The 24,832-nt window shown below is 39.3% G+C and overlaps 1 protein-coding gene across 1 annotated transcript; it reads right to left on the reverse strand.

The window, feature by feature from the left end:
- Positions 1-1,724: 1,724 nt before the first annotated feature.
- LOC146485085 (uncharacterized) lies at positions 1,725-24,273 on the reverse strand. Its single transcript, XM_085103724.1, has 13 exons — positions 24,073-24,273; positions 14,282-14,380; positions 10,988-11,038; positions 9,665-9,817; positions 9,378-9,498; positions 8,333-8,520; positions 7,634-7,852; positions 6,748-6,915; positions 5,890-6,030; positions 5,090-5,346; positions 4,292-4,403; positions 1,790-2,781; positions 1,725-1,748 (listed from the first exon to the last, which is right to left on the reverse strand). The coding sequence occupies exons 2-13, from the start codon at positions 14,343-14,345 to the stop codon at positions 1,725-1,727; spliced, it is 2,490 nt and encodes an 829-aa protein (XP_084959850.1). The 5' UTR covers positions 14,346-14,380; positions 24,073-24,273.
- Positions 24,274-24,832: the final 559 nt, after the last annotated feature.

Below are 24,832 nucleotides of genomic sequence, written 5' to 3' on the forward strand. Positions count from 1 at the left end.
TAGAGGAAACCAGTAGATCACAAGTAGTAGTAGTAGCAGATGCAAATAGGAGTAGTAGTCGCACAAGTAGGTTCGAACTGAAAAGCGATAGTTAAGAATACGTCCTACTTAGATAAGGCATAAAAAACAAATCTAACAGAATAAAACAATCATTTCAAAACTAACAAGACCATAGCGTGAAACAAATAGACGTGACAATTGATACTTGAAACTAATAAAACTGAGACGATAACAACTCTTGTCGTAACAAACGAAGATATCAACGGCTATCTTGCAAAATAGCTAAATATGGCGTGAAAGGATAACAATTTGGTAATCATATGACAATCAGACTAATAAAGTATTTGACAATAAGCTTCAGCGATAATAGACCTCGTAAAAGCGATTTCAACAAAACTAGATAAACTAAATGAAACCTTTTCTTGATAAAGAAAAGACTAAAAAATTTGCGAGTTAGCAAATAACTTCAACAATTAAAACTTACGTACTTTGGTTGACGACTCGTACCAAAGCAGAGAGACAGCGAAACACTTGAAATAGCGGTAACTTGCATCCTCTGATCGTAGCACGGTAGCGGTGTAACTTCACTAACAATCTCTGACTAAACGAGTTGCCCGTCGTCCTTTATTGCTAACGCTACGTGAAAAAACTAGGGCGTTGTGAGAAACGTGGCGCCCACAATTAAGACAACTTCCTAGCGGCATAATTCTAGAACTATTACATACATGTCAAAATCACGATTTTATGAAAGCCTTGACTTTGAAATCACGTACTTGGTTTGAATAATAACTGATAACAAGTAGTAGGAAGTTTTAAGTAAAATTGATAAACGATAGGCGTTTCAAAACTAACAAGTCCTATATGCTGCCAAGACCAAAAATTGATGTTAGAAGCTTCATGTGCATTAATAATGAAATACAAAGGTAATTAACATTATGCTAAGGGACGTCAAAGTACTAGCAAAGCCACTGGTGCAAGGCGAAGTGCTCGTTACCAAGGAAGTCAAGTTTCTTGGAGAAACACCTGCAGAAACTGGAGTGCTTGTGTTGAGGGGCGTCCAGACACTTAAGGACACACTTGTGGCAACTGAAGAATCCTTGCTGATAGACGTCCAGATGCCTAGAGAAATACTGGTGGAAACTAAAGCACTCTTCCTGAGGGAGGTCGTTGTGTCTGAAGGAATACTGGTGGAAAATGAAGCACTCTTGCTGATGGAGGTCGTGATGTCTGGAAGATTACTAGTGGAAATTGAAGCACCCTTGCTGAAGGAGGTCGTGATGTCTGGAGGAATACTGGTGGACAATGAAGCGCTCTTGCTAAAAGAGGTCGTGATGTCTGAAGGAATACTGGTGGACACTGAAGCATTCTTGCTGAAAGAGGTCGTGATGTCTGGAGGAATACTGGTGGACACTGAAGCATTCTTGCTGAAAGAGGTCGTGATGTCTGGAGGAATACTAGTGGACACTGAAGCACTCTTGCTGAAAGAGGTCGTGATGTCTGGGGGAATACTGGTGGACACTGAAGCACTCTTGCTGAAAGAAGTCGTAATGTCTGGAGGAATACTAGTGGACACTGAAGCACTCTTGCTGAAAGAGGTCGTAATGTCTGGAGGAATACTGGTGGACACTGAAGCATTCTTGCTGAAGGAGGTCGTCATGTCTGGAGGAATACTAGTGGACACTGAAGCACTCTTGCTGAAAGAGGTCATGATGTCTGGATGAATACTAGTGGACACTGAAGCACTCTTGCTGAAGGAGGTCGTGATGTCTGGAGGAATACTAGTGGACACTGAAGCACTCTTGCTGAAAGAGGTCGTAATGTCTGGAGGAATACTAGTGGACACTGAAGCACTCTTGCTGAAAGAGGTCGTGATGTCTGGAGGAATACTAGTGGACACTGAAGCACTCTTGCTGAAAGAGGTTGTGATGTCTGGAGGAATACTGGTGGACACTGAAGCACTCTTGCTGAAGGAGGTTGTGATGTCTGGAGGAATACTGGTGGACACTAAAGCACTCTTGCTGAAAGAGGTTGTGATGTCAGGAGGAATACTAGTGGACACTGAAGCACTATTGCTCAAAGAAGTCGTGATGTCTGGATGAATACTAGTGGACACTGAAGCACTCTTGCTAAAGGAGGTCGTGATGTCTGGAGGAATACTGGTGGACACTAAAGCACTCTTGCTGAAAGAGGTCGTGATTTCTGGAGGAATACTGGTGGACACTGAAGCACTCTTGCTGAAGGAGGTCGTGATGTCTGGAGGAATACTGGTGGACACTGAAGCACTCTTGCTGAAAGAGGTCGTGATGTCTGGAGGAATACTGGTGGACACTGAAGCACTCTTGCTGAAGGAGGTCGTCATGTCTGGAGGAATACTGGTGGACACTGAAGCACTCTTGTTGAAGGAGGTCGTGATGTCTGGAGGAATACTGGTGGACACTGAAGCACTCTTGCTGAAGGAGGTCGTGATGTCTGGAGGAATACTGGTGGACACTGACGCGCTCTTGCTGAAAGAGGTCGTGATGTCTGGAGGAATACTGGTGAACACTGAAGCACTCTTGCTGAAGGAGGTCGTGATGTCTGGAGGAATACTGGTGGACACTGAAGCACTCTTGCTGAAGGAGGTTGTGATGTCTAGAGGAATACTGGTGGAACCTGAAGCACTCTTGTTAAGGGGCGCGGAGATGCTTGGGACAGGTACACTTGTAGATTCTGAAGCGCTCAAGATGTTGGACGGAGCTGAGATACCCACAGAGGTACTACTCTGGCTAACTGAGGGTAAAGCTGGAAAGATAAGAATTTGGTTAGATGAATAAATTTTATTATATGTAAATCACATTAATATACATTATAGCGCATGGGATTAAATATTTGATCCAAAAAATCTGTAGCGAAGACGAAAACAAGTTTGTTACGTGAAAAATATTCCACGATGCTTGGAGTACCATGGCTGCCCGCCATTTTGAATTTCGCGAGGAGCCTGGGGACGAGGTTGCACCAGGCTTCAAGAAATGGACAGGGAAGACTCAAAAGTTTCTCTGATTATACAAATTAGCACAAGGCCGGCCAGCATTGGTTTTTGCTATCACCTTTCTCTTCATCTTTGGGTTTTTGAAACCGAGTTTTGCAGCAGCTTGCACTTACAGCAATTAACACTCAATTGATTGGCCGGCCTTGTCCATTTCTTACTCCTCTAGCCATTCACGGTTGTAAAACCAATCTCTTTTGCTTTCTAGGAGATAAACTATTCCTAAAATACTGAATACATTTTTGAATTTCTTTTGCCTTGGATGAGATGAAAAGAGGGAAACGATCGTTTCTTCTTTTTTTCCTTCTTTCACTCTTTATAGGGATCTTTGGGCCACAGTTTAAAAACCCAATCCAAGAAGATCAGTGACAACTAAATTGTCAGAAGTCATACATTTTTGCTAAAAAAGCAGTTGTTAAACGAAATCTACTTGGGAAGGGTTGACTCAAATTAATACAGGTAGAGGCTCCATGGTCTTCTACTTTAACTTAGGCCCCATCCCCACTAATGCGTTTTCAAAAGTATCCGTTTTCATCGCGGCGAAAACGAAGCAAAATATTTTCATCCATCTAGCGTTTTTGCATCATTTTCTGCTATATACACTAAAACGCTCGAGAATGATAAAAATGACTGGGACCTGGGATTGCGCATGTGTTAACCATCCTCTATCTTAGATAGATGCTCGGATTTGGACTGGAACCGATGGTATGTGACGTGTTTTATGTCACCCGTTTTCAATAGTCTTTGTTTTCACCTGTCCAGACTAGAAAAGGAGCGTTTTCAAAACGATGCGTTTCAAATGTCTCCACTTTGGAAACTATTTTCAAACTTCTCTGTTTTCATCAGCGTTTTCGGGCGTTCTAGTGTGGATGATAGGCGAAAACGTATCAAAAAGTACGCGTTTTCAAACGAAAACGCATTAGTGGGATGGGGCCTTAATGACAAGCCGCGTGTGAAGGGCTGCTTTGGGTGCGATTGGTATCACGTGACTCACGTGAAAAAACTTTGGAGCGCATTAACTCACCACTCAAACCAAATATTTTTCTTTTTTTTTTCTCCTTTTCTTTTTACAAACAAAGCTTCATTTACAAACGATTGATTTTTCTGGGTGATAGCTTTAATGGAAGGCTGGATATGTAGATACAGTTCACTAAACTCTGGCCAGTCTCAGATTCAAGGTTCTTATAAAGACTCTTAGACGAAAGAGTGTTATCTAGGTAAAATGTATTAAAAAAGTAAAAGTTTTTGGAATAAAAACGATGTTACCTGTGGATGTCAGTAGTGACGTTGTTGGATGCGTAGAACATGGCTTAAATGATAGATCGTCGATAACAATATCACTCCGGAACGAATCTCCACGAATCCCTACAAAGTAGACCTAATAATTTCAAAGTAAAATAGAAGTGAAAAAAGATTACAAAAGAATGGGGAAATGCTTTTTGCGTTGTTTTTAAATTCTCTTAAACAAAGTCAAATTACACTCGCAGTGAAGTGGTCTTGTGTCTTTTCAATTTTTTCTATTCAGGCATAACATAGGACAAACTTTTTTCAACACGGTCGAGCGCTTAAAAAAACGATCACATCCTTGGAGTAGAAACACTCACTGGTAAGAAAGCGACCAAAATTAATTGCTGTAACTGTATCTCGGCGTACAGTATAAGAATAGATGATTGTTGTGTGCATCTAATTAAGATAAAATGTAAGTTTCAGTCATTGACAAAACAACCGACGATTACAACAAATGTTAGGCTTCAAAAACGGATCGTAAACAAACGGAGTAGGCAAGAAAACGTAGATGCCAAATTGAAGGGGCAACATTTTTAACTAATAAATAGGGAAAATTTGTCCCAAATAGAATGTAGCTTTTCGAAATCTCTGAATGTATCTTATAATTTAATTCTTATTTGGTCTTATCCCTGGGTAATTTTCGTTCTAACTGGCAATTTGGACTAAATTAAATTTAAAAAAATATTTTGACCTAACGTTTTTATTAGGTGAATCTCCTCACTTCATTCAACCGCTTTAGTACCATCACAGTTCGACAACGATTAAATTTCACGATACCTTATACATTGAATCTCTTTGTATTTCAATACTGGCTTGGATCCATTTGTCTCCCTGATCGCCACTCTTTTGCCAGACAGTAGTTTCTGTACCCGCCGTGTCCTTTAACAGTACCTTAAATTCTCCCATCCCTGATCCGTACATGTGATACCAGAACGTGAGGGTTTGACACAAGCCTCCTGGGAAGTCTTCACTGAAGAAACAGGATATTTGCTTTGGCTGTGCAGGCGAAGAAGCCTCGAAATATAGGTAATAACCTGAAAGAGGAAACAACAACAATAACAATAACATTGACAATAAGAAACAAGGTCATAACCCTATCTAGACAGGGACTTTTTAGACAGGGCTTTTTTAGGCAGGGTTTTTTTTTTTCGTCTTCTGGGGCCGGGGAAAGCCCTAAAAGGAAACATTCGTTATTACTTATGCTCGTCGACCAATTAAAAGGAGCGCAGCATAGCTGTTGTATAACATTTTTCTTTTATGGTAACTCCCGCATCAAGGATCTCCATATATAAAATAATGACAAGAATTGTAATATGGCTCAATAAAGTTATGGTCTGTCGTGTAAGAGGAAGTCTCATATGGATATGGATTCCTTGGGAGGGGGAGGGAAACGACCTGCACCATTTGCAATGTCTCGATCGAAAGAACAAAAGAACGAACAACAGAACAACGATCCGAACCCTAAAGGCCAATACAGCTGCTGTTTGTTATGGTGAAGTGAAAAAAGAGCTTTTGCATGGTGCAGGTCTACTGTGCTTGGAAAAGTGGTAGATCAGTGCAAGATGTTTTTTGCTCACCATAGCCGGTAGTGTGGTCTCCCATTGGTCCTGTGCCTGAACTTTGGGTGTAGCCACTGCGGCGTCTCCACAGGTTGGAAGTTTTATTACACAAGGTAAAATTGCACAATGCAGCTGTCTCAAACTCACAATCATAAGGTCCTGAAATTGAAACGTGTTGTTACGTGTGTACATCTGTACGTGGTGTTGTCATAAGATGCATAGCGCACCAGCTTTTAATTGTTCTCGCTTTATAAGATTACCAAACTTGCTGTCTTGAATCAGGGTTCTCTAAGACCGTTCACAATTTGTTCTTAACTTCTCAACCAGTTGGTGAAAAGTTGCTCGAAAAGTTGCTATTCTAAAAAAGAAGTATCTGGTTACCGCCTTTTGGTTTTGAGTTACATTGCCAACAAAGTAAAAAGTTGCTCCAAATACGAAGTTTTTTTGTGTCAGCTAATAGTTTGTACATCGGCAGCTAAAAGCTTTCTTTATGTACCTCAGCTGAAAATTACAAACAACCAGTAATTTCTCACTGAGCTAAAAGTTCAAATTTTGGCCCATTGTCAGCTAGCAGTTATCTCCATACAGACCCTCAGGCCTGTATCAACTGTGTAGTTGATAATAGCCATGAGAAAAGTGATTTACCCATCATCATCATTACCTTCTTCTTCTTTGTTTAGATACAACGTCATGTAGTTTAAAATAAAGATTTACGGCTCCGATAAGCCGTGTAAAAATAGCAAAAGAAAAGAAGAAAAGACATGAAACACATGAACAAAACCACAGTAATTATATTTGAATTACTAGTCAAGCGTACTTTGAATGATTCCTTGAAAAATATAGAATTTGCTTTGGGGTTAAATAGAATGTAATTACCATCGCACTTCTGATCATTGCAGTTTTCTCTCTGAGTCTCAACGCCATAGATATCCGCACCAGGGCAGTTGTTAGTATCATTGGAGGCGCAGAATCGCTGGCGAAAGCGCGTGCATCGACTGTCGCATGGACCAAAGGCACTCCATGAACTCCAACCACTATTAGAACCTGAGAAAGAGAGTACATCTTAGAGTATTAAACAATCAAGTCCATGCGCTCACGTTTGTTGGATAAAGGATGATGGATAGCCAACGAGGCGCATGGCCCCTCGTTGGTTATAATCATCCCATATCCACCAAACACGAGTGGAGTAATCAAGTTCTGCTAAAAACAACCAAGAAATGTTACTAGTTGCAGCTGACTTCATTTTGCAAGGATGACCAGAAGACTATTTCAATTAATGCCCACTCTTTCAATTCTTGGGCATGGTACATTGACTACATTGGTCCATATACCACCGGGCCGTTTAACCAATCAAAACTTTGGAATTGCAATATACAATGATCCAGTTATTGAAATACTCCTTCTGTCCAGTTTCGCGACTTTGGTTTCCTTGGTTAACATAAGGGTTTTAGTTAAGTTGGGTCAGTGCAGAGGTTAGGTTTCCTGTAACGAGTTAGGATCATTGTGAAACTTTTTATGGTCCATTTCAGATAGATTAGCAGTATTTAGCGAGCCCTTGAAAAAGATGACAGGTGACAACAAACGCTGATAACACCAAGAATCAGTATAAGAAGTAAAAAACGAATTAATTAGAACTAGTACAATTTTTTACCTGCCACAGAGCACACAATAACCATAAACAAACCAAACATGAATTACTTTGAACACTTCAGTAATAATAAAATATTGAAAACCAAAAGCTACAAAAGCTACCAAATATCACCTGAGCAGTCGTACAGAGCATTCAGCTGGGCAATGTCTATTTGACTGAGGCCGTTACGCTGCCCAATTGGTTTGCTGGGGTCACCAATGACTTGAATAGTAGGTTGGCTATTTCTGGAAAAGGAGGTTCTTCCATAATGCATTATGCTGGCCAAGTCATAACTGTTATTTAAAGTGTCGGCCACTTGAAGTGGATATTTTCTAAAATTCCTCTGTTTACCTGATAAACAACATTTTCTAGTGATTAATTGGGATATTGCATGATAAACGTGGTTTTCATATTAAAACATCATCGCATTATAGGTGAACTACGATGTTTTTACATGGAGTGAGTTGACGATATCTGTGAAATCTAGGAAACACTGATCTACAATGTTGAAACGAAGGTGGCCATTACAAATTCTACTACCAAATGCTTTATATAGTTCAAAATCAATATCAAAGAAAAAGTATGTTATCAAAATATGTATTCTACAAATTAATAGGAGCGACTAATGGAAAAGACCAACATGCCACTATGGATCGTTTAGGGAGGATAGCATGGCCGGGAAGGAACTTCTTCGAAATCTTTCTAGCCAGGTGTGGACCAGAGGGGTGAGTGTACAAATGTGCCATAGATAGTTAGTGCAGCGATTACTCAGTGTCACCTAGGCCACTCCACGTCATCTGAAATATCGATTAAACAAGGACGGTTAATTACCAGGTTTAATGTTCTCCCATAAAATCTTCACGTACTTGTCACGATCATAGCGTGACTGCTCGTGCCAGAATCCTGAGGCATGCAGCATTTCGTGTATGATAATTCCTACACGATTACAGCCTACTCCCAAGGAGATGTCCTGTGGTCCTTCTTCCTGGAAGTAAGACATTCCTACAGACGACCAGCAGCTGCAGCGATAAGAAAGAAACAGGAAGTAAAAAGGAACCTCGCCTTAGCAACTCTCTATCGTGATCGGACGTTTTTATACTAGAGGACGCATTATCCGTCTGGACGAACTTGAGCAATCATTCGTTGTTCGTCTGGTTATGTGTGTCTAGTATAAAGACGGGCACAAGACGCATTATCCGTCTGGACGAGCTATCCTCCGTTGTGAGTCGTTCAAGACGTACAATGGAATATAGTTTGTCTAGATGCATAATGCGTCTTGTACCCGTCTTTTTACTACAGACGCATAACCAGACAAACAACAAATATTTTCCCAAGTTTCGTCTAGACGGATAATGGTTCCTATAGTATAAAAACCGGCCATTGCCATGACAGCCACAAGACTTAGCACCAGGTCGGCACATTCCTGTAGTGATTTCCGTAAGCTTTCGTGTGGTTTCGTTGAAGCTCAACAGATGTTCGTTATTTCGGAGAAACATCGGGTTATGTAGTAGACAGTTTGGTACAAGGGATTTTTTCATCTCGTGATTGCTATATATAGCAACCACAGGATCTGTGGCACGTCAGCACATTCCTTTCGATTTTTTCGTGAGTTATCGTTTGTCTAAGTTAGATGTGTCCTAAATAAAGGGTTGAAAAGCTTGTCATTACCACGGAGAGGGCTAGTAATTAAAAAATAAATTGAAAGGATTTTGTTTGTTTCCCTTCTCTTTGACGTATATGTAAGTAAGGAATGCCATTTTTCGTAGGCACAGGAAAGGGTATAAGTGTAGAAGTGCATCCTTCTCTTATAAAGCGTCGGCACTGAGTACTTCCCTACCCCCTCCCACCATAAGAGGAAACGACAAGTTATTCTTACCCATTTAGTTTCTGAAAGGATATCCATCGGGTTTCATTTTCACGAGGTTTCCATCTTAAGCAGGTATGAGCATGAATCTCTTGAATTGCTGCTTTGATGTTTGGTTCGTACCCGTCTTGCACTATAAAGAAGTAAATTATGTTTCTTACTCGCAGTGCTGTAATATTTAATATTGTTTATGAAATCTAAGCTTGAAAAATAATAAGAGGTTAACGTATCTGTTTGCTATACTGATAAGGTAATTCAAAACTTCACCCCCAAAAATGTTGACACTACCACTGACTTACTAAGATTATAGGAGATCTCGTACGGAATGGTCTTCCCCGTCCAAATATAGCGCCTGTCTCTTCTCGCTGCTCTTTTCTCTCGGGCACGCGGCTCGTCTTTGTCAGATGCGATTTTAATATCACCCTCGAACAAACTGTCGTCAACATGTGCAGCTTTTGAGTAAGAAACAAAACAGCAACATTTAATTCGTTGTAAATATGCACAAACATTTGTCCGCGGCATAACGTCTGGAAAAGCGATCAGTTTTCAAGGAGAACTATGACCCACAAGGAGTGAATAGTGCAATCAGGCAATTCCAACAGTTCCCATTTCACTCGATCATCGTTTTCTGTTAATATCTCCAAACTACAGACTCTTTATGTTACGGATAGTTCACTAACTGACTTCTGTGAAAGGATTAAAAATCATATAATGTGTGCTTCAGTGATGTGGCGGTGTCATTGTCAAAGAGAAGGTTGATTGTGAGCTTCTAAACCTATTTTATACTTTTTTCCTGTTCTGCACGGTGTCACACGAGTTTTGCTAAACATTTGGTAGGATCTTTTGGCGACCACTATGACTGACGCTGATTAATTGAAAACCTAGTTAAGGCTCATAAATTGTTCATGTAAATAATAAAAAAAATAAACAGATCTTGTTCAGCATAAGTGGGGTCAGTCAAAAAGTGGAACCTATTATTGTCATTAGAGTACACACTGGTTATGCAATGCTTTCGCGTGGTATACCATAATATATCCCACGAGTGACTTGATTTATCTTAGCCACACGAGCATTTAGGCGAGAAGAAAAATCATGCAAGTCACGAGTGGGATATTTCATGGTATACCACGAGAAAGCATTGCATAACTAATTTATCCCATGCCACTCATTGAATTAACACAAAATGTCACTCTTTAACACTTTAATATTCAACAGATTGGCAACGTTCCTTGAAAGTACATAATTTTGAAAAATTTGACCTGTCGCAGGCTCTTCAATCGATTTTTCGATGGGAAAAATTTGTAGTCCTCGAGGAACGCCAGGATTTTTTCGCGGATTACTACCCGTTGCATACCGCATAATATGCAACGGGTTTCTAGGTTTCTGATTGGCTGTATTCTCTATGGCGTCGGATAAATGCTAATCCGATGGGCGGCGCCGAGGAAGAGGAGGAAGGGAATATCGATGTTTTTCCACCAGTCAGGGGATAGAGGAGTGGCTAGAAAAGATGGTGTTTTGGTGTTATATGACCGCGTGGCTCACCTGCAGAATATCGCTTAACTATTAAGGAAACTCATCACAGCTTATTCAGCAGTTTCAGTGATATTGACAGTGAATCATACCTTGGTTGATCTTGACAATCATGTCTGTTGCTGACAGCTCATCAAAGTCGTCTAAGATTAAAAAAGTAAACGAATTATCATTAAAATGAGTAGAACATGAGAAAGACATTAGACTGTGAAAAGTAAAGTCCATGGTGGGGTTTTCACTTGGTTGGTTGGTCGGTTAGTTCGTGTTGTTAAGCTACTTTCAGGCATACGCAGTGAATGAGTAATCGTATTGTAGCTGCTACGGAAATCTCACTCTGGCGCTGGTCGAAATTAGCGAATTATGGTTTTCGGAAGGGAAACACACCTCTTGGAAACGGTGAATCTATAGAGGAACTTCTAGGGGATGCTCGATAGTTTTAATAGCGGAAATCAAGCATTAACGGCGAAAAAAATCTTTGGTTGGGCTTGTGGTTTGATGTTACTAAAACCAGGAACGGGAAGCGGGGAACGGGATTCTGGGAACGAGTGTACAGCGAAAATCCCTATAAGAATTCAAAATGGGCTATTTAATGCAACTTAAAGAGCGCCTTTAAGGTTTATCTTAGATTTTTGGCAGATATTTAGGGCTAAGTTTTATAACAAGAATTAAGAATGATTGTCAGTAAAAATCAAAGAAATCGTGGCCAAGGTGAAAAAAATTTATTTCGCTCATACTTTGTCAGTTTGAAGGCCTAGGTCTCTCTCCTCCGCAGAGGCTCCGCTGAGAAAAGGGAGTGCAGGCGTAAAATTCCGTGGAAGGCGACGGCGGGAGCCTCTGCCAGAAACCACGCCCAATATGGCTGCGATCCGGGGGAGTCATTTTGTAACTAGGGTGGTGTGCGTACTTATGTCATGAAAATGGCGGGTGTTTGTGAAATTGTCATGTTGCGCGATGTGGGAGATTTACTTACGAAAACTTACCTACATGCTTAGAAATCGGGGAAAGTTTGTTTATCTCATGATGACTGTTTAGAAAACGCTTTTATTTTGCTGTGATGCCTTGAATCATCACTACAAGAATGAAATTCAAGTTACACGAGCGGCGATCGTGTGAAGATAAAAGAGTGCATGCAAAGAAATGATTTATTGAGGAAACGTCTGCCAGCTGAGACCAAACAAAAACTGTCGATTCGGTCTTTAAAGAGACTAGAGCAAGTAAGCTTAATGTTTTAATTAAAGCGTATTTTTTTTCTATACTCCGAAACGACCAAACTTGATATTTTTATCTTGTAAACAAGTTTAATCAGAAGAAGTTATACTGATGATCTTTCGGTGATTTAATTAGCATTTAGTTCTCACGGGAAGCTTGTTATGTACTGTGATGAAACAACTGTCTTTAAAATAAGGTTATAAAAAGCCAAAAGGCCTTTCGAACCCAGAAAAAGCAATTAATTGTTCGTGACTATTGTTGACTTTCACGAAGCGAAATGTACTAAGTCCACTCTCCACGGGTTTCAAGGGGGGCTTCGAATACAAACGATTTTGCTTTTTTCTAGAAATTGTGAAATCTCACCTTAAAATTAACGACCGCAAACTGTAGAGACAAAGTAAATGCTGACTTCCGCCAAGAATGAAGCTGTCAAATTTAGAGATGACCGAGAAATATATCAATGTACAAGAAAACGACAAGGATGTACAAGGAAACGACATGCTTCTGGCCTCTCAGCTTTTGCGCCTGCACTCACTTCGTTCAGCGGATACAAATAACGCCCCATCGAACCTCTGCGGAGGAGAGAGGGCCTAGGTAAACCCACGAAAAACGGTCACCCTACGGGAAGCTCAGATTTCAACTCGCGAGATCTCGAAACATTACACTTTTCTGCTTCTCGCTACACAGACGTTTACATAGTTGCGAATCCAGTTCCTAGGCATCATTGACTACATTGATTCTTCGTCAGTCAAAACATAGCAATTACTTTCATCTCTGCTCGTTTGTGAGCGAAATGAGCTCGGATTAAGTAGACACGCTTTTCTTAATTACGCAACAGTTTAAAATAATCCAAACTTAGTGAGGAAACAAGCTGACCGGTAGTACTCAAATACGCTGACATTTTAACAAAAGACACTTCAGTCATTAAAGTTTTAATTTGCGGTGTTAAATCTTTAGGATCTAGCAGCACCTTTGCACGAACGCCGATCAAACTTCAATTCGGAGGGTGTAATCTGCTGGTTGCAGGTTACATGTTGCGGGTTGCAGGTTAAAAAAAAAAAAAGAAAGAAAGAAATAAATTAAACAAAAAAAAAAAATCACCTGGACAGAGACTGGCGCCATATTGTCTGAGGGCGTAACCTTTAGGATAGACTTGCTAATGTGTGGTCGAACGTGATATACAGTGAGCTTGTTTTTTAAGCTTATATATTACACTTTTTGTTAACAGCTAAACCCCAGGAGCATGTCTTTTAGCTGCACCAATTCTCCCCCGTCGATAGTACGGGGGAAGTAAGTAAATTTGCCGTGAGCGCGTCATCATTATAGGACGATAGCAAGTAAATAGTCATATTCGAAAGTTTGGGCTGGGTTTTAAAGGACCAATCCACAAATGATTTGACCTGATATTTAGCCTAATTTTTTTTTCAACACCAAAATAGCAAAACCATGAAGCTGCGCCTAAATAAACAATGAAACACGGCAACATTTTCGGCATTTATCTCATCGAGTCTTCCAAATCATTTCACTTATCTATACGTTCTATTAGCTTTCAAATAACGTATTTAGCTAATAGATTCATCCAAATAAACCGGATTAAAACATTTTATTATGCGAGTATATTTATGCGAGTTTTATATTATTATATTTTTTCTATATTTTAATTTTTAGCCTGCAACCTGCAACTCGCAATCCGCAACACGCAACCTGCAACCTGCAGTTTACCGTGACCCTCCGCTCAGCAATTAACGATTCACCGAAAACCGGTTTTTCCCCTCGCGCAAGCCTTCCTTTTCCTAGTTAAGTTCGAAAGTTAAAATGCAGTTCTCACTTGTAATTTTTTTTAATGATGTTTAAAATTTTATGCTTATTGCTATATTGCTAGGTTTCGGTTCTCTGTTCCATATTGCGGCGTTTAATATAAATTTTTTCAAGCTTCCTATTCAAAGGCACCATTTAATACATAGTCGAGCAAAATTGTTGCAAGCTGTTCAATCGCTGGACATAACACCGCGCAATGTGATAGTGCCACATCATGAGAGGTAATGAGCATCAGAGCAATAAGGCGGCCATACAGATGCTCTTCGTAGTGTTAAGGGTAAAAGGGTTCGTGTTGTCGCATGAATACATTGCGCTTGTTAAAATGGGTATTAAGACAAAAAGGCCAAGTATTTACTTACCGGCATGACCCATGGCAGTTTTCATCAGGATAACAGTTAGAACGTACAGTATGGAGGAATCCATGCCAAAGCTTTGGTTAATACTCCGGCCCTGTCAAACTAAAACATCAGTCAAACATTATGACCCTTACAATGTAATAAAACAAACCAAGTATAATCGTGAAGGAGTATGTCGTTACAGAACTGATAAAAAGTCTCACCTCAAAGGAAAAAGGAAGCTTAGCCTGTTCCAGGCTCCTAGTCGTTTTCGTCCCCTCGCCCTTTCCTTCGCGCGTCTCTCTAGGAGCCTGGCGTCTCTCTAGGAGCCTGGAACAGGCTAAAGGAAGCTCTGCATAGCGTGCAAATATAACTAATAAAAACATAGCGTTAATTAGAAAAATGCAATTATCTCATTTACATTTACACTCAACAAAATTACTTACACCGTAAATCGAAAAGATCTGTTTTAGACCCGATCAAAGGCTCCTATGAGCCAACTCGTGAATGCAGATGACACATCACTTATTGAAATTTCAATTAATTAAAATTAATTTATGAATTTTAATTTTAATTATTTAGTGTAGTGTCTACACTACCTTGAAAGCTAAAATAAATGATATCTTTGCCCGAGCTTGTAACGAGAAATAACCATTCTTGTCCTTAAATGATTTTAAACTTATTCTCTACACATTGATTAAGGTTATCCTGATGCGCCCATTTAAAAATTTTTACGTGTTTTTTTTATTCAAAGTTCATACCGACATTTCACTAATTGAATTTTTCAATTTTTAAAATTATTTTAACTTCAATTATTTTTAAATTTTAAAAGACATCCGCACTTTGTGGAAAAACGAAAAAACTTATAACTTTGCTCAGATTTAACAAAAAATCTCTATTTTTACACTAAAATGAATGTCAAATTATGCTCTACAGATTGAATAAGATTATTCTCATGCGCCGTGAAAAGATTCTCGTGTTTTTTTCCACTAATTGAATTTAAGAGTGAATGTCAGTAAAAATTGAAGAAAGTTAAAAAAATGTGGCCATGGCCAAAAAATCGATTTCGCTCATACTTTGTCAGTTTGAAGGCCTGGGTAAGTAAGTAAAGGATATAAGGTTAGTTTTTTGAAATATTCCAAAGAACGGCAGAAAATCATGAAAAGCGCTCACGCTACCCGAAGCTCGGATTTCACCAACAGAGAACTCGAAATTTTACACTTTTCAGCTTCTCGCTGCACAGACATTTACATAGATGTGAATCTCTCTTTTGTATAATTTAATACATTGATTCTTCCTCAGTCAAAACTAGTAATTATTTTCAACTCTGCTAGTTTTTCAAAATCCAGCAAATCGAAATCTGATTGGCTAATACATTTTACCGGAAGTGTCTTTGAATCAGAGGTTTCAAAACAGGAAATGAAATAGAGTATCAAAGACATCGGAAATTGGGCGAAGCAAAAACTGCCATAGAATCGAAATGCAACCAAATTTCCATTGTTTTTTTTTTTTTTTTGGCAGTGAGACAACACAAAAAAGATAACAAGTGTAGAACACTACTAAACGGAAAAGGCGCGAAAACCTTTGCGATATGTTGCAGCGTTTGACAAAGCTGTAGGACACTTGCGTCGAGGGTCGCGTCGAGGTTTCGATGGACCTGACCATTTTCGGAAAAACTCCTCTAATTATCAATACTGGCCGTTTAAAATCGTTCTTAACATTGTCTAAAATGGATAAGAGTTTGACAGCCTTGCAAACTTGTAATCCATTCGCACCGCGGAGTTATCTGCAAGTTGATCTTACTGGAACAGAATTTATTCAAGATAACTTTGTTGAAATGGAACAGATATCCTGTCTGCCTTGGACGGGGTTCTCGTCTGAGACGAGTTTCCCGTCCTAGTGTGAAATCGGGTCGGGACGGGTTTTAGACGAGAAACTCGTCCAAATTTACCCGTCCACTTATCCGTCTGAGTCGACGACTTTTTAAAGACGAGTTTCCCGACTAGACGAGAAACTCGTCAAAATGCATCACGATTTCACTCTTAGACGGATTCCCAGGACGAATTTTAGGAGGAAATGCGCCAATTAGACTGGAACTAGAACGAAAGCAGAGCACTTTGGGAAAACAAAATGGCACCGAAGAAGAAGGTGAAGCGTTCTAAAACGCAGAAAAACAAACCCTGGATTGACAAACAGACATCATCTTTGCCGCTGTGTTGTCATAAACTGAAAGCCGAGATAAGCCTTTGCTCTCGTTCTGGAAACAATGGCCCTCAAGAAAACGGCAAATGAATTCTTTTTCAACAACGTAAGAGAAGAGTGCGAGGATATGCTAGTAGCCGAAGGCATAACTGTTGCATCGGAAGACTATAGTTTTACTACTGACCAACTTTGAGCCCAAGAGACAGTTTGAAATATAGGCCTGCATACTTTGGAAATACTAGAAACAGCCAGGCGCGTTCTGTTTTCTGCTGGCTAGGTAACCACGCATATCTCACACAAGTTCCTCGGCATCTTAACTCGTCCTAAAAACTCGTCCAAATGTGAATTCACGTCGGTAAGTCAGATAACTTTTTCATCGCGAATTCACACTAGGACGGGAAACTCGTCAGACGGGTTACCCGTCTCACGAGTTTCCCGTTCTCTAATGTGAATACGGCTAATGATTATTTGTTGGTATTTGTCGTCGACGCAATCAGTTAGGAACGATATCTTGGCTGAAGTGTCTCGAATATTGTTTGAAAATCTTTACCCTGTTTTAGTTAACTAAAATTTAAGCTTATATATAACCTCCGACCAGGGGCTATTTTCGTTACTGTGCTGTCATGTAAAAAATTTGGCTATTTCATGTTGCGGAGCGTTATATTCACGCCCATATTAAAGCTTTTGAAAATTACACTATAGACAGGCGAAGACAAGCTTTATTTGATTCGAAATGAGTGTAGTATAACAAATTTTTTCTAATCTCTATTCGACTATTTAATATTAAGAGCCCCCATATATGTGGGCAAGATGAATTTGTAACGGTTGAGGGAGGCAAATCGCCGACAAATCCAGATTATATGCAGCATTTGTTCTGGTTGTTTTGTACAACACCAAGAAGTAATTCATTTGACCTTTAATACATACAGTCTTACAAGGATATACCACTCAACTATAAGCTACATAATTGCGATTGAACGAGAGCAGTGAAATTTATCCCAAATTATCCACCTATTTCTCAAAATAGTACTCCTTAAGTATAACAGATCAAGACCATGCAGGGCCACTTCGTTCATGACTGGGTCAGGTGTGAGCTGATTATTAAGGTACCAAGTGTAAATCTCATGAAATGCCTCAATTAATTGGACGACGGCCGCGTCTCGACTTCGCCAGTAGTCCCTTAGCTCTCGGGATAGTGAGGCAAACGAGCACGCGAGCACGCGAGGAAATTGTATCCTAGGAGGCGACGCAACTCTCCCTCGCTTCACCAGCACTAGCTAAGAATCACGAGGGAAGCCTCAAAATCAATCCACATGTGTTTTTTTGGTTTTCACTCACCAATTCAAAAGATCGTAGGATCATAAACGATCCCGAAAGAAGAAGTAACGTTGGTTGTGAATATTGTGAAGAGTGTCAGAGCATTGTGAAAAACCGATGGATACACTCTCAAGTCCAACCTCGCTCCCAGGTTGTGTTACGTCAACTAATTAAAGACATGTCGCGCGAAGAGTTTTCGCTTCCATTTAATTTTTTTAATCACTTTATTTAACAGTCAAACACACATTACAGAGCTGTCGTATAACATATTACATGCAATATTAGTGATGCGAGAAAACAAGTCATATACGCTACACTGTTAACTACCAAAGGTTACAATGAATCTCATTTAAAGAATTGAAACTATTAAGCTACAAAGAAAAAAATACTATACAAACACTAACATTGAAATTAGTTGTCAATTTAAAAATCTAGCCCATTTTTGGTAAAAAGTGCTGCATTTGTTTTAGCTGAATGCTATGTCTTTTTCTGTTTCAATTTTTTGATGTAATAACGCTTTAAAATCAGCAAAAAGAAAATTGAATCTATTTATTGCTTTACAATAGATTAGGTATTTACCAATAAGAATAAGATGGTTTAGGGCTGAACAAGAAGACCAATTATTCAAGATGCCGTACATGATTTCTTTCCTGCCTAGAGTTAAAGTTTCTTTGGAAATACACTGGTATCAACCAGTGAAGTCGGACCAGAAGGAAATGGGTGACTGTTTGCTCCACATTTGTGCAATAAGGACAGAAAGGATCCTCGACTTGATTCATTTTGTGGAGAACATTTCTTGTGTAAAGTATGTTGTGAATTACTTTACACTGAAACATTGAACGTTTTATTTCTTTTGTGGCAACAAATGGTAAAGAATAAATTTTCTGACATCCATCCTTACTGAATCCCATTTCCATTAGCTTTTTCTCTGACGTCGGCGGTACCCCGTGTATTGTTTTGCAAGTCATCTTATCAATGGCAAGTCTTATTAGTTTTAGTTTGATTTTCTTCTTTTAAATAATTCTTCCACTTTTCCAGTATTGTAGAAGTTAGGCCAAAGTACTGCAGAAAGTTGCATTTGATCTTAAATTTCTGTAAGAACTCATCAAAAGATAGAAGCCGGGTTTTGTTTTCTTTTCACCCACAAGGCTCAAGAGTTTAGTGACACCAGCTTGGTGCCAACTTTCATGGTACACGGACACGTTATTGATTGTTATAAAACTATTGTTCCAAATAATATGATCAAGTACGTCTTTCTTTGTTTTAGGAATCACGTTATTAATTTCTTGCCAATGTAGAATTACTTCATTATAAAAAGCAGGCAGTTTTGCATTTAGAGTCAAATATTTAACGTTATAATTGCAATAAAACAGCAGTGTTCCGCCTACATTTGAGAGCAGACGTAAAGGAATGATCTTCCACGGTTGATTAGCTTCTGAGCAGAAACGTTTTACCCAACATATTTTTAATGCTCCATCAAACAAAGAAAAGTCTATCATATTTAGGCCTCCGTTTTTCTTGTCTTTTATCAACGTGGTTTTTTTAATCTTCGGGATTTTGTAATTCCATATAAAGTCAAAGATTAGTTTGTTAACTTCCGCTGCGAAGCAGGCTGGTGTACTCAACACACTACAGACAAAAGTAAGCTTCGAAATTGCCATAGATTTCACTATCTGAATTCGGCCGTGGACTGATATATCTCTTGCCGACCAAATATTCAGGAGTTTTCTTAATGAATCTAGTCGATCAAAAAAATTCTTTTTGGCCGCGAGTTTTTCGTCATAGGAGAAGTAGACTCCTAGTGCATAGATTGGTTCTTCGTTCATTCTTAAACTTTGAAACGTGTCTTTTCGATGGCGTAGAGACCCTAACCACAACAATTCTGATTTTGACTGATTTATTTTTAATCCAGAGCAGCTTTCGAACTGGGAAAGTAGACTGAATAGGTAACTTAGAGATTCGGTGTCTTTAAGAAAGGCTGTGGTGTCATCTGCGTACTGAGAGAGCTTCAACGTATTTCTTTCATCAATTTTAATACCTTTTATTTCTTTTGAACTCCTTATGGCATTACCCAGGATTTCAATTCCGATGACGAACAAGTTGCCTGATAAAGGACAACCTTGACTGACTCCTCTCTCCAAATTGAAGTGTCTAGTGGCGTGTCCATTATTTAAAACGCAACTAGAAATTTAATCCATTGCCGTAACTGTGGGCCAAAGTTGAATACTTCTAAGCATTTCTGTGGAGATCATTCCATTCAAGAGAGTCAAATGCTTTTTCAAAGTCGGGAAAAACAGCTAGACCAGGGATGTTATGAGTTTTTGTGAATGACATAATGTCGGAAATCGTTCTAATACTTTCTCCAATATACCTACCTTTGACATAACCTGTTTGGCTTTTATTAATAATTATAGGGAGAACTTTCTCCATTCTGTGCGCAATGGATTTAGTGGCGATTTTATAGTCGTTATTAAGAAGGGAGACTGGCCTCCAATTTTTTAAATATTGCAAGTTTTTGTCTTTCTTTGGTATCAATGAAATAATTGTTAGCCGTTGAGAGATCGTTAGAAGGCCATTTTCACAGCCGTAATTAAAACTGTCAACCATAAACGGTGCGACCGCATTCTAGAAGCATCGGTAAAATTCCATTGTGAAACCATCAGAGCCTGGCGTCTTGTTGTTTTGGAACTTATGAAGCGCTTCGAAGCAATTCCTTTATCGTTAGTAAGCCTTCGCAACTTTCAGCTTCTTCGTTATCTAACTTTTTCAAATGGGGGGACTCGAAAAAATGTTTGAAATCGTTTGATTCGGGATTAGTATTTTTCGAACGATATATTTCTCTGCTTCCATTTCATGAAGTCGTCCACCATCTTACAGCTCTTCTAATAAACTTGTAAATCTTAACTTGAATCTCTGTTTTTCTACATTGACCGCTTCGATCGTCTTACAATTACAAATCGTACTACTGAATAAAACTATTTGTGATTATATTAAATGCAAGTTGATTTAATTTGTTCATTGCCAATTGTAATACATCACTTCATACTCCGGATTCATAACTTTCCGGATGCCTTACGAACTTTCATGTCTTGCGTGTAGACAGCTAAATTAATCCGGGAGCAAAACTCTCCTGTCTCCTGTAAACTTTTCCTCAAGTGCAAACTCGAAGGAAAAGTTCCCGTCTGTCGAAACGTCAGCACTCGAATCTCTGTACAGTGGCCAAACGCAAATTTGAGTTAAGCTTTAGAAGTTTATCAGAGGAGCTGTAAGGTGGATGAAATGGCAGCTACAACTATTTGGCTGACATTCTTTTAAAACGTTGCTGTCTCCGCAAACTTTTCCTCGAGTGTAAACTCGAGGATGAGTTTCATTAAAAGTACCGCGGAAAGTGCACGTTTTTTCCGTCGCACGTTTAAAGCTTATCAGTTCTAATGCGGCAAACTGGGGAAAATTTAACTTACCCCGGAAATAAGTAGAGAGCAGAAACAATCCTAACCGCTGCAATCCTGATGTTGTTATAGGCCAATAATTAGTACGACTTAGTATAAGTCAGCTCAAGTGCATGAAATTCATTATCAGTACTCTAGCGAGTGACAGCTGTTAACAATAGATAGAACATTCGATGGAAGCCGCTCTCTGAAACGGAAACCTCAAAACAGTCGGTCATAATTTATTTTAGACTACTAAACAAAAGAACACCAATTCTATTTTAGCTTAGGTAACAAGGGTTCAACTTTGTTTGGTCTATCAACAAAGTTGATAAGTAACGGTAAATTAGAGACCATTTTTCGTTTTTTAAACATTAAACATTAAACACATAAAACCAACCGAGTATAATCGCGAAGGTGTTTGCCGTTGCAGAACTGATAAAAAGTCTCACCTGAAAGGAAAAGGAAGCTATGCATATTTTATTCCAATTTTCCTCCTATTTCTCAACATAGTGCTCCTTAAGTATTACAGATCAAGACCACGCAGGGCCACTTCGCTCATGCCTAGGTCAGGTGTGAGCTGATTATTAAAGTGCCAACTGTAAATCTCATGAAATGCCTTAATAAATTGGGCGACGGCCGTGTCGTGACTTCGCCAGCAGTCCCTAAGCTTTCGGGGATGGTGTGGTAAGGGAGTACGCGAACGCGCGAGAAAATTGTATCCCGGGAGTAGACGCGACTTTTCCCTCGCTTCACTATCACTAGCTAAGAATTGCGAGTGACACCTCGAAATCAATCCACATGTGTTGTTTTGGTTTTCACCAATACAAAAGATCGTAGGATCATTAACGATCCCGAAAGAAGAGGTAACGTTGGTTGTGAATAGTGTGAAGAGCGTCAGATCATTGTGGAAAACCGATGGAAGCAGGAAATAGTTCTGATATGAGATGAAATTAGAGACCTCGGAAACGAGGTGTCTAAAGTCAATTAATTAAAGACATGTCACGCAAATAGTTTTCGCTTCCATTTTATGAAGTCGTCCACCATCTTACAGCTCTTCTAATAAACTTGTAAATCTAAACTTGAATCTCTGTTTTCTTAAGTTGAACGCTTCGATTGTCTTACAATTACGAAAGTCCGCAAATCGTACTACTAAAGGAAACCATTTGTGATTATAAATGCAAGTTGATTTAATTTGTGGGAAGCTGCATCAAAATAAGTTCACTGCTATTTGTAATGCATCACTTCATACTCCGGGTTATAAGTTTCAGGATACCTTACAAACTTTCGTGTCTTGTGTGTAAACAGCTAAATAAATCCGGGAGCAAAACTCTCCTGTCTCCTGTAAACTTTTCCTCAAGTGTAAACTCGAAGGAAAAGTTCCTGTCTGTCGAAACATCAGCACTCGAATCTCTGTACAGTGGCCAAACGCAAATTCGAGTTTAGCTTTAGAAGTTTATCAGAGGAGCTGTAAGATAGAGGACGACTTCATGAAATGGCAGCTACAACTATATGGGTGACATTCCTTTAAAAAGTTTCTGTCTCAGCAAACTTTTCCTCAAGTGTAAACTCGAGGATGAGTTTCATTAAAAGTACCACGGAAAGGATACGTTTTCTCCGTCGCACGTTTAAGAGCGGCTGCCTGAGAATATCGAGAACTCGCGGTCAAAACTGAAATTTCGGATTTCCTCATATTTTGTCAGAAGAATCCCTTTAGAGAACTATTTACGAAAATGACATTAAAACTTTCCAAAGATTTTTCGTTTTCGAGAATTCCGGCATAATGTGAAATGCCGTGATCGCGGCGCAGCCGGCGTTAAATTTTGACGAGATTTGGTGCATTTTCAAATCGCTCGGGAAGGAAGACGGCTTAGCGTATTAAAACGAGCTTTTGAAATTAAGTTAGGGATCCTTCTGAGAATACGGTCTTATGAAAATATTGCTGGAGGATTCTTATTTACATGCAGTTTTCAAAGTCCGAAGATTCCTATTTTCAGCATTTTTGTTGACACTTGAAATTGTGGAAACTTTGCGGACAAATATCGTGTCCTGGTACATCGAAATTTGAAGCAAGTATTATACTTTAGGAAAGCTCTATACATGTAGTGCAATATATAAAAAATCCAGCTTGGGTAATTTAAAATCCAAGCGTTGACGGAAGTAAACACATAGGGAATTTTAATTTTTTTTTTTTTTTTCAAAAATGGCAGTGGTCACGCAAGAACAAGTTTTAAAATAAGTTTAAAATAAATTTATTGTTTATGTTTCAGTTCTGTTGGAATAAAACTAAGTTGTTATTCGGAAACAAAATCTCATGTGTTGATGGGTTTATCCCTATAAAAAATAATTTCTTTCCTAGTAGGTGATCACCGATCGCAAACAAAAAAATGAAACGTTCAGGTGTTATGTCACGCTTTCCTCGGTACGCCAGCGTCAACAATGCGAAGGATACGAAACGAAATCAGTAAATATTTCATATCAAAATGTATCTGAAACCCCCAACAGGCGATAATGTTCATTAAATTACTAATCGACTTGCGTAAAAACGCCTTTGGTTCTGAAAAGTTGCACAAAAGTCGCAGTTTTTATAAATCCTAGGTTTGTCAAAGCTGCATCTCATCCTCACTGTCAATAAAATGTCGTGACAGGCACTTACATTGAGCTGGACAAGCGAAGACGAGAATTCTAAAAGCTGAAGAACAAGGTATCTGTGTTTTCAATTTGCAGGCCCTAGACTATATATCATAAACAGAACTGAGATATCAGAGCCGGTAGAGAAAATCATGCTTTCACTTTAGTGCAGGGCTGGCCATAATATTATCTTTAACGGCTACACTGCGGCTATAATATATTTGAATGAGCACTTACCGTTCCAATGCCTGCAAAATAGGCATTTAATGAACCATCCCCATTAATGCGAGCAATAGTCCACCCTTCTCAGTCCGATCCGGATAGAACAGCACCAGAAAATAACCAAGGTTGTTTGCATATTATGGCCATCACTGTGTACATAGCTATTTTAAACTTGCTATTTATAAACAATGACGCAAAATGGTTATAAATAGCAATGTGCGTTCTTGGTTTGGAGTGGTTTGCTCGATACTAGAAACTGTATTTCTTCTTCCGCGATGTCATATTTTGCAGTTTCTATATATTTTCGGTTGCATTTATGAATCCGTGCTCATTTTCGTCCTTGATAGACGACGAGTCCGGTTGCGGTCAAAGTTCGTACTATTACAGCAACCTGCGTTTCTTTGGGTGAATGCCAAAAAGATATCTCCAGTCATCCAGGTCCCAACGCCAGGAAGCTGTTTGCTGACGACAAAACTGACAGTGAAATGTAATGAATCCTCGCGCGCGCATGTTAGTAAAGTTATCGATCATCTGATGTTGTTGATTGAACATATGAAGTTAAGTTTACTGACTTTACATTGATGGAATACAAACAGCGGTGATATTTCTGATCAACCTACTATGACCCAAGAACAACAGTCTTTACATTGATGGAATTTGATATTCTGAAAGGATGAGTCGAATAACAATCAGACCATCTGCCCGCGCCGTCGAGATGTCTACGATTAGCCTCCCACGCAGTCGTTTTAAGGGGACTCGTATTAACTCCTCCCCG

Source organism: Pavona decussata, unplaced genomic scaffold (assembly GCF_977016875.1).
Source record: "Pavona decussata unplaced genomic scaffold, jaPavDecu1.1 SCAFFOLD_28, whole genome shotgun sequence".
Lineage (NCBI taxonomy): Eukaryota > Metazoa > Cnidaria > Anthozoa > Scleractinia > Agariciidae > Pavona > Pavona decussata.

Bases quoted from the DNA above. Each gene is read 5' to 3' on its own strand.
- LOC146485085 (XM_085103724.1), bottom strand. From the start codon at position 14,345: ATGGATTCCTCCATACTGTACGTTCTAACTGTTATCCTGATGAAAACT. The intron at 6,916-7,633 runs GTGATATTTGGT...TCTCTTTCTCAG, and splicing joins TGCTCTGTACGACTGCTCAG to GTTCTAATAGTGGTTGGAGT. The intron at 4,404-5,089 runs GTATCGTGAAAT...TGAAATTATTAG, and splicing joins AAAGAGATTCAATGTATAAG to GTCTACTTTGTAGGGATTCG.